The sequence below is a fragment of the Puma concolor genome, chromosome C2 (genome assembly GCF_028749965.1).
Source record: "Puma concolor isolate L17-30 chromosome C2, mPumCon1.1.hap2, whole genome shotgun sequence".
NCBI lineage: Eukaryota > Metazoa > Chordata > Mammalia > Carnivora > Felidae > Puma > Puma concolor.
The window spans coordinates 30,369,404-30,387,931 of NC_141675.1; the positions used below are offsets into that span (position 1 = coordinate 30,369,404).

The 18,528-nt window shown below is 35.9% G+C and overlaps 1 protein-coding gene across 3 annotated transcripts in view; it reads right to left on the reverse strand.

Annotated features, from left to right (window-relative positions):
- The window catches only part of RYK (receptor like tyrosine kinase), a 104,975-nt gene that overhangs the window by 17,703 nt on the left and 68,744 nt on the right, over positions 1-18,528 (reverse strand). For all 3 annotated transcript variants that reach the window (XM_086674331.1, XM_086674330.1, XM_086674329.1), the window contains 5 exons: positions 16,941-17,027; positions 10,928-10,997; positions 4,429-4,561; positions 3,070-3,179; positions 2,756-2,915 (listed from right to left, as the gene is read on the reverse strand). In XM_086674331.1, coding sequence (XP_086530457.1) covers positions 2,756-2,915; positions 3,070-3,179; positions 4,429-4,561; positions 10,928-10,997; positions 16,941-17,027 — 560 coding nt within the window. The remainder of the gene's footprint in view (positions 1-2,755; positions 2,916-3,069; positions 3,180-4,428; positions 4,562-10,927; positions 10,998-16,940; positions 17,028-18,528) is intronic.

The following is an 18,528-nucleotide window of genomic DNA, read 5'->3' on the forward strand; positions in this document are numbered from 1 at the left end:
CTGCAGACTCTGAGTGGTCCACACAGAGCCCGACACGGGGCTTGAACCCATGAACCATGAGATCATGACCTGAGCTGAAGTCGGATGCTTAATCAACTGAGCCACCCAGGCACGCCACCTAGGGATGTATTATTAACTACAGTTTCATTGGTTGAAAGTGTATTATCTAATTTAACTTCCACTCAGGAGTTCCTGTGAAATATTTAATCATAAATGTTATAAAAAATAATTCCATTACTTCTCAAACTTAGAGTGGAATAACCTACACAGCTAAATACATTAAATTAAGCAGTGCATTTTCTAGGGGCTTCCAGTGTAAGAGCAAACAGCACTATTGGCCATCTTGTATATTCCCTTGAAATAGAAACTATCACTACTCCTTTTACTGAGAGATTAATCAAACAATTCCCAATCTCTTGAAGTTACATGGCATACTTGTTATTTAAGAAACATCTTCCATTTCCTGCCCACTAGACTAGTTTTGGGTTCACCCCAACTGCCCCTTCATTTCTGCTAAGGCAATTATGCTATATTTCAATGAGTAACAAAATCACAAATTTTAAAAATCAACCATGGAAAAAAATAGTAATATCCCAAAGAGATGAGTGACTTAATCTTTTAAATCAACAATGGAGTAAGAATTTAAAAAAACTATATTGAACAAAGTTACTTTTCTTCACTCAAAAATGTTCAGATTTCTACCCCTTTCTATTAAAGGGGTAGATCTGAAAACCATATAGTTCTAGTTTAACTGATACTATGTTTTAAGCTATGTGCTAAAAACGTTAAACTCATTTGTACTCCCATGAAAACAGCTCTGCTTAATGTAGAAGCTGGCAAAGAATTCCAGCTACAATTCAGAACTTCTAAATAAAGATCTGGCAGGGGCGCCTGGGTGGCGCAGTCGGTTAAGCGTCCGACTTCAGCCAGGTCACGATCTTGCGGTCCGTGAGTTCGAGCCCCGCGTTGGGCTCTGGGCTGATGGCTCGGAGCCTGGAGCCTGTTTCCGATTCTGTGTCTCCCTCTCTCTCTGCCCCTCCCCCGTTCATGCTCTGTCTCTCTCTGTCTCAAAAATAAATAAACGTTGAAAAAAAAAATTAAAAAAAAAATGAATAAATAAAGATCTGGCAACCTCCAAAACATATCAATAAGAGCATAATTTGTCCTTACTGATATTCATACAGGAGCTGTGTGCTAGACTAAAATCAAACTCCGCTTTCCCATTTTATATTATTTGAGAAAAATCGGTATCAAAACTGAAAATACAACCCTTCCCCCCACCCCCAAAAAAGCTTATCCTGGATTATATAGGTGGGTCCTAAATGCAATCATAAATATCTTTATAAGAGAGAGGGAGAAGGAGTTTTAAGAGACAGACACACACAGAAGAGAAGGTGATAGGAACATGCAGCAGAGAGATGCAGCTATGAGCCAAGAAATGCCAACAGCCATCAGCAGCTGGAAAAAACAAGGAAAGTTTCCCCCTTAGGGGCTCTGGAGGGAGCATGGCCCTGTCTACACCTTCATATCAGACATCTGACCTCCAGAATTCAATTGTGAGAATAAACCTCTCTTGTTTTACCACCAAGGTTGCATAATTTGTTACAGCATCCAGAGGACACTAATACAACTAAGGAAATGAGGGCATTAAAAGAGCAATCCTTAAAGCACACAAACTTAGAAGTAAAAGGGTAACCCTATATTATAAATAAAATCTATTGATGTAAACCACAAGATACAAGGATATAGTAAGCCCAATTTTTACAGTTGAAACTTCAAAGCAAATAATTCTATAAGATTTTATATTTATTTATTTTTAAAAATTTATGTCAAGTTAGCTAATATATAGTGTATACAGTGTGCTCTTGGCTTTGGGGGTAGATTCCTGTGATTCATCGTTTACATACAATACCCAGTGCTCATCCCAACAAGTGCCCTCCTCAATGCCCATCACCCATTTCTCCCCTTCCCCAACCCCCCATCAACCCTCAGTTTGCTCTCTGCATTCAAGTCTCTTATGGTTTTATATTTAATACTAACGTATCATTGAGTGGTCACAGAGGGCGACCCTATAAGCAAAAGTTTTACCTAATCTCTATTCAGCTACAGTAACAAACTGTACTGAGATAGAAAAATAAATCCATCTTTCAAATGAGACTAAAAAGTGAGAAATTAAAAGCAATTTAAAATGTCTACAAAATACCCACAAGTAAACGTGGCTACTGAAACTATTCATCACTAAGTATAAAGGATCCCACTATATGATCTTCTCTGGTGGGCAGAACTACTCAGAAACAGACAAAAGGGAAGAGAGTGGCATCTGGGGAATTACAAATAACACAGTTCATAATGTTGGAAGAGGATGTTTGAAAGGAACAATAAATCTTTATGATCTGGCAATCACTTGGTTCTTCTGAGACTTACATAAGAAAAAAAAAAAAACCCAAATACTGAAATCTCTCTAAGCCTTAGTATCTACCTTTAAAACTGGGATATTCGTGTCTAGCTACTTCATAGTGTTAACAGCCCCCTCACAGGGTTACTCTGAGGATGAAATGTGATTACACACATTGATGGCCCATGGTCTGAGTCACAGCATCTTTCCATGAACTGGCTGACTGGAGCTAACTACACTTGCTTTCTCAATGAAACATTTCAGGGAACAGTTACTAAATTAAAAAAAATATATAGAAAAAAAATTAAAACATAAAGCCTCTTCACCATTCTATTGATATCCAAGATTCCCAGCACTTACCACATCACTAGCACTGGAAAACTCATTATTAACCAGACTTTCCAGAGCCATCCACCGAACTGGCCTGTTTTCATTGTCCCCCAAACAGTGATAGTCCATGGGGAACAAGTCTCTGGAGAGGGCATTGTCTGTGATCTTAACTTGAAGTGTGTCATCAATCCTGAAAAGTAAAGACATGAGCATCAAATGCAATCAGACTGTTTAAAACATATGAATCAGGGTTACTCTTACAATTCCCACAGTGACTCCTGGAGAGAGCCCAAATCCAGGGAAAACTAAACATCAAAGGACAGTGACAAGCTCATGGCACCTACAGACAGTTCCTAGCAGCCAGGTCTTTGTGGATGACTTCCCTTCTGGCCAGATAGCTCATTCCACAGGCAATCTGAATGGCCATGTGTACCAGGTCTTGTTGAGAAATTGCCTGTGGTTAAAAAAAAAAAAAATTGACATTGCTTGTAGTTAGCACAAAAATTATGATGGCAGCTACTTATTTTATTCCACAATCCTACTCCATCCCAAAATACTTCTTTACACCTACACTTGACTTTTAAAAAGCTACTTCTTGACCAAGAATATGTTCCCATGGCTCCCTAATATTTGTATCTACTAGTACTTATCATTCTGTAATGTAACTTACCATTTACTTCACACTGTCTCTCTCATCTGTTAGGTAGATCTCCCCAACAACTAGGACTTACAATAGGTGCCCAATAAATATCTGTTCCATGAATGCCAAATTCTCAAGATAATATTTCAAATGTTTATTATTTGATAACCTGTTCTTTAAAATCAAAAGTTTTTATTAGGAGATTATCTCTGGAGACCATTTTCAAACTAATATAAGTCTATAGCTCTCACTACTGATATGCTCCTCTAGAGCCAGTATGCTAGTACTGTGGGCTAAGGAGTGAAATTCTTCCTCAGGTAATGTTGATGGGCTGCAGCCTCCAACAATTTTTGGGGAACCCTGGTTTAATCCTGTCAATTTACAAAGCATATTGACTTATAGGTCACCCGATGCAGCATTTGAATCCACTTTCTCTGGGCAACTGTAGTAAGTACATCATTATAAACTCTAAAACAAACAATATAGCTACAAGTTACAGTAGGCAACAAAACACCAGCTAGGCTTTACTACCACTACCATCATAATGTGTCTGGAATATAACCAAATGCTTCAAAGCCATGTGCACAAGCAGCAAAGAGAAGGAAACTCCTAAGTGATCGATATCTTATAGCCAAGCATATTAAAAAACAGATCCATTATCCCCATAATCTAGACCTCCAGTCACGACCAGCTTTTGGTATAATATGGACCAAATGACTCTGTCAAGTGTGTTTCCATTCCTACAAGGGAGATCTAGTACCAGTGCCTTCAAAGAGTTATCAGGAAAATGGCTGAGATGGTGTTAGAGAGGGTCTGAGGTGATTATAAATAAACACACAATGGATAAAAGGAGAAAGTTCAGCCATCAGTGAAGTGCAACCTTTAAGACAGGAATCATAAACCATCTTACTCTAAATCAACAGGGTATAAATATCTTCTAGTTCATTTTGTTTCTTTTTACAGGTTTTTAAACAGTTTATATGTAGGAAGGTTAACATCTATTTTCAAAGATAATATCAGAAGTTCCCGGCAAATAATTAGTATTGGGGCAAATTTTTCTCACCTGCGGATTATTGGCCTCTACTAATTTGCACTGCCGTAAAAACAACTTAAGATTCCCCCAATTCATGTAAGGCAGTATCACCATGGGCTTTTCTCCTTCTTCTATACACACATGCGTAATAGGAAGAAGATTTCTACAAAATAATGAAATGAGGAGAAAGACAAGTGAAATCTAAAACCTCAAGGGCTTATTTTTAATAAAAAGCAATAAAGGTAACCTAAAACAAAACCAGAAAATCTCAAACATACTTAAAAACATGATAACCATTAAAGATGTAATAATGTTATAAATGCCCCTTAAAACTAGACATCAGTGTTGCCCACATATACACTTGGTGGATAGATAGGGAAAAGCTGTAAACTCAAAGTTGTTTCCCGTGGACTGGATTCTCTGAAAACACTCTCTAGTCACACTAAAACTTTACTCTTATGGGGTAATCAGAGACATCTAAAAAATGACTTGATGCATTTATATAACATCCTCTTTAGTCCATCAACACATTAAAGAAAAGCAGACCCCATGCAGACTATGGACCAGAATATGCTATCAAGAAGGCCTCAGAGAGGCTGCAACTGCCACAAAAGCCAAGATGCCCTTAGCTGGTCCCATGGGACTTAGAATCTGATTTCCAAATCCTAAATTTACCATGTACTGTTTGTGCAACCATCTTTCCTGGCCTTAGTTTCCATACCTCTAACATGGCATCATACCAACCATAAAATGTTGTTATGATGTACAAGATAAAGCCAACCATGTAGTAAGCAGTATTGTTTCTCTTTAAATTTCCATGGCACACATAAATACTTTCATCCTATTTCCTGACGACACCTCTTTCCATTGATACCTGGAAATAATTTAATTTTCTTCAAGGTTTGTAACTTTTTACACAATTATCTCATTTTCCCAACTATGCCAAAAAAGGCAAAAACATGAATTCTTATTTTTATGCCCAATGCTTTGTATTCTGTGCCATAGAAAATAAGCATTTAATAAATATTTGATAAATAACACAAGTATCACAGCCTTAAAAACAATCCTACTCCTTAACTTAGTAAATTCTGCCTCTAAGGATATTTAATAAAGAAATAATATCAAACATTAAAAAGCTACATGAACAAGGATAGTTAATGAAATATTAATAGCAAAAAGTTACAAACAACTAACAGCACACCCAAATAGCAGGATAGTACATAACAATTAAATGGTCACAAAGAGATGTTAAGAAAAGAAGAGTAAAAGTTTATCTTATATGAAAGCAAGATACAAAATTTACATATGTTTGCAGGGTAATTTCAAAGATAGGAGAAAAACTAATAAAACTCTGCACAGAAATATGACAAGAATTAAAAGTTGTTGTCTTTGAGTTGTGGGGCTTTAGATCATTTCTATCTTGCTTTTTCTGTTTTGTTTTTTTCTAAATTGTTTCAATTGAGCATGTGTCTCTCTTAAAACCACAGTCACACAACTCTGACCCAATGGTGCACAAGTGAAAGCTGCGGACTCCTCTACTGCTATGTAGGACTTACTAATAGGGAAAGCACTGACCCCTAAGCAGCAGAAAATGAGGACTCAAGAGATTAGTAGACCTGCACAAAAAAAACTCCTAGTACAGCTTCTGCTTACCATTACAGCCTAAGAGTGGCAGTGATGATTAGTCCCACTCAGTTGGGTGAAGAAACCCATGCAAAGAGAGGTTAGGTTATCTGCCAAGCACAAACAACAAGTGCATGGAGTAGAAAATTCAAAACTTCATCCAGTTCCAAAACCCTTTGCTTTTCCCTGGCTCACTGGATATTCCCTCCCGGGAGAGCAAGAAGGAATGCACGGGAAGTGACAGTGCCTCTTTTCTTACCAAGTCCCATGCACACTAAAATGAGTACAACAGGTTTGCATTCAGGTTTAACTGAGCACACAATGATTTGAGGTGTAATGTGAAGAGTTACCTGATCTAACATCCCCAAAATTATTTCTATGCTCCTCTCCTCAGGTCTGAAATTCACTGAGCAGAGTTAAAGGCATTTTATCCAGGCACAGTAAGTTTGCTGTTTGAGATCAAATCATTTGCTCTATCACCAGGGGATTAAAAGCCCTCTAGGAGAGGTAACAAGTTGCACGAACATGTTTTTTTTTTTTAATTTTTTAAATATTTTATTTATTTTTGAAAGACAGAGACAGAGCGCAAGCAGGGGAGGGGCAGAGACAGAGGGAGACACAGAATCTGCAGCAGGCTCCAGGCTCTGAGCTGTCAGCACAGAGCCCCACGTGGAGCGCGAACCCACGAACCGTGAGGCCATAATCTGAGCCAAAGTCAGACACTTAACCAACTGAACCACCTGGGCACCCCTGCATGAACATGTTTTAAAGTACAAATGGCTGGCCTTCATTCTATCCATTTTATAAAGAAAAGGAGGATAAAAAGGAAGATCTGGGACCTAGATGAAGAGCAGATGAGAGTAGAAACTGGTGCTGTAGGCAAGAACAAGGTAGAAACAGGGAAGGTTCTGTGGGGACATGAGACAAGAACTGCACGCAGTTCTCAGTCTTGCCAAGCGTGCCTGCAGAGTGAGGGCCGGGTGGCACTAATTGTGAGGTCACCACCAGGCAACTTCAGGCCAATGGAGAGCCAAACTGCACACAGAAATAACTCAAGAGTACTTTAATATGAAGCACTTTGGATGTAATTAAAATAAATTGGTATCTTTTTATTTATACAGCTATTTCAATTTACAGTAAATATTATTCTCATAAATTCCAGTAGAAAAAGGAATAAAAAGAATTTCAAAATACTTAAAATATATCAACACTTTACAATTCTTATTCTTGGAATGCTAAAACATGAAGTAAACATGCTTTGCATGTGGAATTGCGTACCACAACCAGTTTTAAAAAGTTAAATTCTGAAATGAGGTGTCATTTCTTACTAAGTGTATTTTGTTGGCTTGATAAGTTGTACAATATGAACACTGAAGATCATTAGTTCATTTTTGTCCCTCAGGCCTAGCAGAGTTCCAAGTACAAAACTGGTGCTAAATGAATTAGAATAAGAGAATGAACAAATAAATGCACAGATGTACCCATGATACTCATTAAAAACTAGGAGTCCTGGTATTACTCTACAGCCAGGAAGAACAATTAGCCATGACCAAACTAGACAATCTGCCTTTAGAAGACTTTCCCCAATTGCTGAATGTCCAGTATGAGCCCTATTCAGCATGTGGCATTCCATCACCTAAGGTGTCCTGGGCTGCTAATTCATCCTGATAGGATGCTGGAAAACCGTACAGGCTAAAGCCACATGAGAAATGCTGCATATACTTGCTCTGAACGTTATTCAGCCAAAGCACCTAGGCTACAGTGGATATAAAACTGCTTCTTGGGAAAATCTTGGCTTTGTCTACATTTATCCCTGTTTCCCACTTCTGTGAAGTGTACAGACCTTTTATCAGGGTAAGAATACTAGGTAGGTACCTAAATACTAGGTTGACATTACATACTAGTATTAAACACTTTTGGCTCTTCCTCTCAGAGTCAGCAGAATAGAACATCAAGCACTTCCAATCTGGTCAAGAAGGACATTTCTAAATGACCATTATCCAGTAATTGTTTTGTTACTCAAAGGAAACAAAATGTATTTTTTATAAAATATAATCTCAGGAACGTTATCCATGCATTCCTCTGTAAATACGTTCTATACTTGGACTGAATCAGACCAAGGGAAGGTAACATTCTTCAATCACTTGACTTTAACCCTTCAATGGGACATCTTCAGTCCGACCATTACTGTATGTCCAATTTTTTCAAACACCCTGGGCTTTTTTATGCTCAATGAAACTAAAAAGTGTATCTGTTCATTATATTAATCAATGCCCCAAGTATGATAAGCCTAATGTGACATCTACTTGAGAATTTGAAACTAGGAAAACTTTTTTCCTCCCCCAAAGAACATTTGTTTCTTTCCCTTCTAATACTGAGATTTATCAACTTTTAATGTTTCCCCAGAAACTAAAAGATGTTTTATGTTCAATCACAGCAAAAATATTTGTATCCTTATTGTTGGCTTATTTGTTTTCTCCCCCACCATCACAAAGCCATAAAACTCAACTTTCATTACCATTTTATTGCTCTCACTACTGCTGCCTTCTTTTTAGGTTCTCAAATTCTTTCAAATAGGAACCAAAGTATAAATGAAACTCAAAAATAAAACTCTGCATAGTCATCTTATTTTTTGGCAGAACTCAAGTAACTGCTCAAAGTACAAAGAAATTAAAATGCATGATGCCTTTTGCATGCATCACTTGTGTGTGTGCATGTGTGTGTGTGTGTTTCCCCAGAAGTCCATACATATCTTCCAACAGGGATGGTCACTGACCCATTTTTTTAAACATATGCAACCAAATCTGCAATAGGCATACAAATTAAGCTGACTCTATGTAGTTATTTTTCTTTTTAAAAACCTTGCCCCAATACTGATACTGCAGCATGTTGAGATACAATATTTAAGTCCTTTTTGTTTCAGAAGATAGAGCTTTTGTTATAGCTCTGTAAGAGGACTGATACGAGTTTTTTTTTTTTAAAGTTCTTCATACAGAACTACAAGTATTTCTTAAAAACCATACTATGACCTAATGACAAGATCGTGGTCAACCATTCAATGAACTGCTCCAAATCTTTTTTAAATGTAGATATGAATTCATAGTTACTTACATAAAAAGTTAGATACATTGCTCTGTTATATTAAGAAGCCTGTTAACCTTGTTGAAGATAATAATGGTATTATGATTATATTAAAACATCTTCGGAGCACCTGGGTGGTTCAGTCATTAAGCATTTGACTCTTGATTTTCAGCTTGGGTCATCTCACGGTTCGTGAGGTTCAGCCCCACATTGGGTTCTGTGCTGACAGCGCGGAGCCTGCTTGGATTCTCCCTCCCTCTCTCTCTGCCCCTCCCCCACTTGTTCCCTCTCTCTCAATAAGTAAATATTTTTTAAAAAAATCTTCATGGGGGGAGGGGAATTGCAGGCTGGAAATGAATTTAAGTGCTGAGATGTCTAGTTTACTTTAAAATATTTCTACACTCCTGGGGCGCCTGGGTGGCGCAGTTGGTTAAGCGTCCGACTTCAGCCAGGTCGCGATCTCGCGGTCTGTGAGTTCGAGCCCTGCGTCAGGCTCTGGGCTGATGGCTCAGAGCCTGGAGCCTGTTTCCGATTCTGTGTCTCCCTCTCTCTCTGCCCCTCCCCCGTTCATGCTCTGTCTCTCTCTGTCCCAAAAATAAATAAACGTTAAAAAAGTTAAAAAAAAATTTTTTTTTAAATATTACTACACTCCTAAATATCTATGTATCATCTAGGTAGATAATAGACATTTATATACACCAAACAAAAGTGGTACAATGTTAACTTTCACTAAATTTAGGAGATGGGATTACTGGTGTTTATTATTCTTATCTCTGGTATTCTATGTTAAAGAATTTCATAGCAGGTATTTTTTTAAATATTTTTTTTCAAGTTTTTATTTATTTATTTTGAGAGACAGAGAATGAGCAAGAGAGGGAGAGAATCCCAAGCAGGCTCCGTACTGTCAGCTTGAAGCCCAATGTAGGGGCTTGAACTCACAAACTGTGAGAACCCATGAGACAAAACCAATAGTTGGATGCTTGACCGACTGAGCCACCTAGGCACCCCCCATAGCAGATATTTAAAAAAAAAAAATTTTTAATGTTTATTTATTTTTGACAGAGAAAGAGACAGAGCATGAATGGAGGAGGGGAAGAGAGAGAGGGAGACACAGAATCTGAAGGAGGCTCCAGGCATCGAACTGTCATCACAGAGCTAGAAACAGGGCTTGAACTCACAGACCACGAGATCATGACCTGAGCCAAAGTCATATGCTTAACCGACTGAGCCACCCTGGCGCCTTTTTTGTTTTTTAATTTTTTTTAATGTTTATTTATTTTTGACAGAGAGTATAGCAGATATATATCACTATCCTAATTTTTAAAGAATAATATGCACACAAATATGTAAAAACTCCCTTTCTCAAAAGTTTAGCTACGTGGGGCGCCTGGGTGGCACAGTCAGTTAAGCGTCCGACTTCAGCCAGGTCACGATCTCGCGGTCCGTGAGTTCGAGCCCTGCATCAGGCTCTGGGCTGATGGCTCGGAGCCTGGAGCCTGTTTCTGATTCTGTGTCTCCCTCTCTCTCTGCCCCTCCCCTGTTCATGCTCTGTCTCTCTCTGTCCCAAAAATAAATAAAAAAGCGTTGAAAAAAAAAAATTAAAAAAAAAAAAAAAAAAGTTTAGCTATGTTTTATCCAGCTATGTTTTCTTTTCTTCCTTAGAATCTATTGCATTTTTTAATTTTTTTCACTGATATTCTATTTAAAAAATAAGGGCATTCCAAAAAGCTTTCAATTCAGAACATGTCACAACTTTCTTAAATAAAAATGTAGTATACAATATTACCATGCTTAACATTTAAATGCTGGGTAGTTTTCCTCTCACCTGTGATGAAGACCTCGTAGCTTACAACTTTCAGTGAGCATCATTGTCACCTGAATTTCAGAAGCTTGATCTATATAAAGAAAAGGACATTGTCATGGATGTTAACACTATATATGTGAAAAGACCTATTCTGCTATTAGCAAAAATTTATCTCAAACTATAGGATGAATTTTCATTATAAGATACAGGTAAATCTACATAGGTCTAGCCTATTTCTATTATCAAATTACAAAATATTACAAAATTCTATTGCAACAGGCAGTGTTTAATTTAATAGATGAACATTAACAGAAGCCAGGAAGAATAAATTTGAGTATGTAAAAATTAGAAATTAAGTAAGGTTCCATAAAAAAAGTAAAGAAAGTAGTAGCAGGCTGGAAAAATATACATAAAGGGCTAATTTCATTTTTTCCCTTCTTTAAAGAACTCCTACAAACCAATAAGAAAAAAATTTAAAGAGTCAAAAGATAAAAGCATAAACTTTACTGAAAAAAAGCAACACAAATGACAAAAAAAATTACAAAATGACTTTTAGCCTCACCTTTCTGTAAAGACAAACGAACTAAATTAAGAAGTATCATTTTCTTGGTCAGAGTGGGACAAAAACAATCAGCTACCTGCCAGTTTGGGCAGGAGTGTGATGAAACAGGTTCATCAATAGCATCTTGGGAAAGTGAGCAATACCCAACAAAGTGTAAAAATACATATACTCTACATCATCAGCCCACTATTAAGAGCATAATCTACAGATATAGTCACAAAAGTTCATCTACATATAATGTAACAAGAATATTATTCACTTGTAATAGCAAAAAATTCAAAACAACCCAAAGTGCCCATCAAAAGAGAATCAGTTAAATTAGCACAATGGGATACTATGCAATTACTTTTAAAAAATAAGATTTAAGTCTCTATGTATGACAGAAGATCTCCAAGATATATTAAATTTTAAAACCAAGGTGACAAATTGTTTGAGTGACCAGTTATGTTTTAAAAACAAATTATTTGAGAAATTAGATACATCTGGACACATTTTTTTTCTTACTCATGAAGAGAATCATAATAAATTGTTAATGATGGTTAGGTTTAGAGATGGGAGAATTTAAATTTTGCACCTTTCTCTTCAATTTACATGTTCAAACCTTAGAAACATAAAACTATAAAAAAAAATGACCACAGGGGTTCTGAAGGGAGATTGTGGCCCTTTTATTTTCTTCTTACCTATCTGAGTTAAAAGCTAGCAAACAAAAAGAACTGATATTAAATTAATAGAAAAAAATGTAATTATCATATAATACCCAAAACTAGTATGATTATTCCATTTTATTTTTAGCATCTGAACTTATTGTTTTTGGTCCAAAGTAACAGAACTATAATTGGCTTTTAGTTCAATGTTTTTGAAACACAAAACACAATAATGCAATTTACTAGTATCTTTAGTTTGCGCCTCCAAAGGAATTTTAAGTCAGCAAATATCTGCACAAATCTATAAGCATTCTTCATCTTACGGGGGCCACTACTTTAATAATGAGGATATTCTCCACTATTTAAAAAGAACATTTCCATTAAGTGAATGGCATATTTTCATTATAAAATTGGAAATGAGTTTCAGTTTTTTAAAAACCAGCCTGAAGATGGGAATGCAAGCTGGTGCAGCCGCTCTGGAAAACAGTATGGAGGTTCCTCAAAAAACTAAAAACAGAACTACCCTACAACCCAGCAATTGCACTACTAGGTATTTATCCAAGGGATACAGGTATGCCACTTCAAAGGGACACATGTACCCCCATGTTTATAGCAGCACTAGCGACAATAGCCAAAGTATGGAAAGAGCCCAATGTCCACCCATGGATGAATGGATAAAGATGTGTTGTATATATATACAATGGAATATTACTCAGCAATCAAAAAGAATGAAATCTTGCCATTTGCAACTACATGGATGGAACTGGAGGGTATTATGTTAAGTGAAATTAGTCAGAGAAGGACAAAAATCATATGACTTCACCCATATGAGGACTTTAAGAGACAAAACAGATGAACATAAGGGAAGGGAAATAAAAATAATATAAAAACAGGGAGGGGGACAAAACAGAAGAGACTCATAAATATGGAGAACTGAGGGTTACAGGAGGGGTTGTGGGAGAGGGGAATGGGTTAACTGGGTAAGGGGCACTAAGGAATCTACTCCTGAAATCATTGTTGCACTATATGCTAACTAATTTGGATGTAAATTTTAAAAAATAAAAAATAAAATTAAAAAAAAAACTGGCCTGTAGATATCAAAAACAAAATTATGAGTATAGTGTACCTTTTATTTACTTATTTATTTTTAATGTTTTTATTTTTGAGAAAGAGACAGAGCGAGTGGAAGAGGGGCAGAGACAGAGAAGGAGACACAGAATCCGAAGCAGGCTCCAGGCTCTGAGCTGTCAGAGCCCAACACGGGACTTGAACTCAAGAGCCATGAGATCATGACCTGAGCCAAAGTCGGACGGACACTCAACCGACTGAGCCACCCAGGCACCCTGAGTATAGTGTATCTTTAAAAACACTTTCAAGGGCACCTGGGTGGCTTAATCGGTTGAGTGTCCAACTCTTGATTTCAGCTCAGGTTGTGATCCCAGGGTCGTAGGATCAAGCCCTGCGTCAGGCTCCGTGCTGACCATGGAGCCTGCTTAGGATTCCCTCTCTCTTTCTGCATCTGCCCCCTCCCCTGCTAGCACTCCCTAAAAATAATAACAACAACAACACTTTCAAAGACACCAATAACTAATTTGGATGTCAACAGTAAAAATAGTAGTAACTTGCAAAGCTTCTGATCAACGCAACAAGAGGGAGAAAAAGATACAAAGACTGGCAAAGCCAAGATTCACATCCCAGCCCTACATAGTAAAATGCCAAACCAAGAGTAAAATCCAGATCACTGAAGTCAAGTACTATGAGTATGTGTCACATTTACTCCTTAAAAGTGCAACTGTCAAAGCTAAGCAATCACAAACTTCATTTTCTTCCAAGACTAACTAGTGGAATCACTCCCTCTTCCACAACTTGCTAGTAGTGTCCACTTTTCCAGACAGCTTCACTTAGTTTAAACCTTTGTAGGAATGTAAAATGGGCGGACGAAAAGCCAAGGGCTTGAAACACTTGGTACTTCTTTGGAAAACGTGCATCACACTGATGTCTGCCAGAATAAACTCTAGTTGTCTAAAAACTGCTCAAAATTTAGGATCATCTAGGAATGGCAGAATGTGCCTTTATTTCTTTTTCTGTAATCTAAATAAATTTTAATCAAATTACGACCAGGACGATTTGGGGACTGTTAGGGTCTTTTTCAGATTGAAATCTAGTAATATTTGGAAATCTGCACCCAGTTAATAAGTGGTGACCTTCCTGTCAACTGGCATGAAGATCCAAATAAAAGTCAATTTCAGGACATGTTATTTTATGCCTAATTTTCTTCAAATTATTAACTTTAATAAGCATACTCTATTAAGCAAGGGACACTTGAACTAGATGATGATCTAAGAACAGTTGGAGTTGGAGAAAAAATAATTTTATCCATTTAGTAAGAAAAAACCATTTTCCTGGATTCCCTTCCCAGTCTAGTCCAAGTCTTTTAATTTTAAATACTGAAAGATTTTAAGATGTGCACATTTGAAAAGAATACTATAAAATATTTACATTCCAAGTTACAAGAAGAACAAATGATTAAAAAAAACTTATTTCCAAATTGCAAAGTAGTAGCAACTATAAAACAAAATAAGAACCCAACACCAATAACCTCAAATTAATTAATTTACTTCATGGAATTCAATTTCACAATATTCACTGTATGAGATTCAGATTCTTAATTTCAATCTCTGGAAATTTCTTTCTTATACATTATACACACACACAACTTGTGTTTTATATATAATATACATATATAATAACATTATTGTTATTTTTAAGGTTAGTACAACTTTTTAGAAACAACATAAATAATAGACTGGAATGTCTATTAAGTCTCTGTGCAAATTTACAAATTTTTTATGAAGCCAAATTCTAATTTCTTGCTTATGTCTAAAGGTAAAGGTCAATAATCTTTTAAAAAATTATTTTTTACATTTTAAGCTACATTTCTAATTGTGTGGCAAGTAATAAAGCATACAGATTTGTGAAAGAAATTTGCCAGATTTTCATAGCTTCAATTAAAAAAAAATTCCAAAAAAATAAATCTCAAGATACCCAATCATATGGAGCTATCTAACAATTCTGCGCCAACGACTGTGGTCAATGCACTTCCTCTTTGTTTCTCATGCAAACCGTAACTATATCTTGGCTAAGGACTCACTGTGCTTTCTCTTGTTTCCATCTAGCTCAGAAGGAACATTACAATCACAGTGGTTAAGGCGTAGAAACAACCAATTGACTACAACTTCAAGTGTATCCGGAAGGAGAAATCTTATCTTGTGAAACAGTCCCAGAATCTGCATTGTGTTTTCTTATCACTATTATTTCCTTTTTTTCTCCTTTCCAACCCTAAGTCAACCCAATTATACATAGAAAGTTCTTTTGCTAATTCAAGATTCATTCAGAACAAATTAGTGACAGCCTAGTTGTAAACTAACCACTGATTTATAAACTCCAGAAGAAATATTAAAATCACAGAGGAATGTTTCCTTAAAAATGGGGGAAAATGTAACAAAAGTCAACAGTATTAAACTAAGGGTTCAAATTCTATATTTATAAATGCTAATATGTAAAGTATCTTTCAAACCTAGTCAGAAAACCTAACGGACCAAACTTAAATATTAACCTTTATAAATGCTTTGGGGCTAGGAGAGGTAGGTAGTAGATAAAATATATACTGAACAGTATAATAAGTTAAACCGTTTAGAAAACAATGCGTGAATGGCAAGTGTGTGTTAAGCAAGCAATTTTGCTAAATTAAAAGAAATCAAATTACCCTTATTTTTAAGGTTAGTACAACTTTTTAGAAACAACATAAATCCTTCATACTTTTCCATCAATTCATTTAAGTAGATTTAGAAACATAAGTTTTTATAAATTAACTTTGAAAACTTCATAAAATGTCACCTCTTACATATAAAACGGAATTTAATTTTTTCCTCAATTTCTGCATCAAAATGCTATTATTTGTTTTTTCAAAATTAACATCTTGTCATCTCAGTCCATATCAGACACTGTCAGACATTAAACACCCTATAAATTACATTTTTCTTTTTCTTAAAATGACCAAATTTAACTAAAATTTAAGCTTTTACAAATATCAATTATAAAGTGAAAAATTAGGCATCATATTGCTCCAAAAGAATATGTGAAAATAGATATTCTGTTCATGATAACATTAACTAGTGTGATATACCCTTTAGAAAACAATCTGACAACATCTATCTAAATTTTAAATGCAAATACCTCTTGGGGCAACAATGTCAACTCTGGCTATACCTATAAAAAAACTAAGCCAAGAAGGATACATACACACATGGATATTTTCTGCAGCATTACATATAACAGCAAAAAAAAAAAAAAAAAAAAAAAAAAAAAAAAAAGGCAGGGAAGTGGGAGGAAGATAGACAAGCCTATTCATGTAAGGTACTATGAGTCTGGGGTGGAGGAGGGGGGACAGGGTGTTTTTTATTGTTTGTAGACAGCAGTATTGGGAGTGGGGAGGAGGAAAAATAAGTAACTGTTTTTAAGAGGAAAGAAACAACTTTTACCTAAGAAAAACACAATAGTACATATAGGAACAATGAAGTCAAATAGATGTAATTTAACTACAAGCTCAAGTAATACCTAGTAAGTGTTTAACATCTTAAATTATTAGACCTTTTTTTCTATACCTTATGAAAACAAGCCAAATATCCTCAAAAGTTAGCCTCATATGAACTAAACTCACATGAACTGACTTAAAGGTCTGGTGCAGACTCAGAATCTGAGACAGAATCTCACTGGCATGATCTACCTTAGGGAAACATTTTGGTAACAGTATGGAAAAAAACCCTACCTTTAACTGTTTTTACAAATGCTTGTTTTTCTTTATTTGGATCTTTTTCATCTACTAAAATCCCATGGAAAATACGCCCAAAAGTACCTAGAAGGAAAAATAATAATTAATGAGATCATCATATGATAACCTTCATAAAACTATAAGTACAAAACTTCCTGGAACAATATAACTTAAACATAACAAGGACATATGTGATCAGCAGCATTATTCTCACCTAAATCTTTGGTTTTTTAATGACTATTAGAAATTCTTCGTAACTATGAAATATTTTAACTTGCTTTTGTTTTTTTTAAGTTTATTTATTTTTTGATAAATACACACACACACACACACACACAAGCAGGGAGGGACAGAGAGACAGGGAGAGAGAAAATCCCAAGCAGGCTCCGCGCTGAGAGCACAGGGCTCTATCTCACAAACCATGAGATTATGACCTGAGCAGAAACCAAAAGTCAGACACTTAACCGAGTCACCCAGGCACCCTTTAACTTGCTTTTAGAAATACCATATTTAAACTAAATATATGAGAATCCTTTCTGAATCATCCTAAATAAACTGATATAGCCAGGAACAGTGGAACTCAGTAATGGGGTATCCATTAGAGGCATTTATGAGTTTCTAAGCTTAGCTTCAGAACAATAACAAAAGAGAACAATGGACTCCCCTCATACATTCAAAAACAGACCAAAAATTTTGCTTCTTTTAATTACTACTTGTCACTGGGGACAGTTCAAACCTCTCAGCTGTGATTGACCTATAAGCAGCTCAACCAAGAGATGAATTCAGAATGACTCATATGCATTCAAAACACTACAAACTGGATTGTGGAAGGGGGAAAAGGTAATTCTCTCTTTAATAACTTGAGGGACTCAACTCAATGAAGTACTTTATTATTAATTTTGGTCCTCATTCAGCATCTCCTCAATCAATACCCTAAAATTCAAGAAAGAAAACAAGGACCAACAGGTGGGAAAGGGAAGGGTACTAAAATCTACCAAACATCTATTATGCGTAAGTTCATTTAATGTACATCATTTCATCTAATCTTCACTACTAGTCCAAGTGCAGACAATGCAGTGCAAATTTACAGAAAAGGAAACGACGTGGAAGATATTAAATGAGTTCTCCAAGGTCACACAGGTGACAAATCATGGGACGAGGATGGAAGTTGGGTGTGACTCCAAAGCCCATGCTTGTTCCATCTGCTCCATCCCCATACTATCTGTCACAGAGAAAATTACTTAGAATATTTGAAACAGGCTTGCTAGGTAGTGATCATCTTTAAACAAGAACAGAAAATATATTTAAAGGTAGTATTTAAATGCTAATATATACAAATATGTATATTTCTATACATATTTAATACATAAGTACATTATGTCTTAATTCATAATACATTTAATACATAAGTACATTCGTAAGTACATTAATGTTTTAATGTACTGAAAAATCAAGATTTACACCAAAGCTGTATTACGGCAAATTAAAGATCTAAAGAAAGAGAAAATAAAAATCAGTTTTAGAAAGGAAATAAATTGTATACTTCTATCCTTAAACACAAAGACATGAAATTCTTACAATCTGA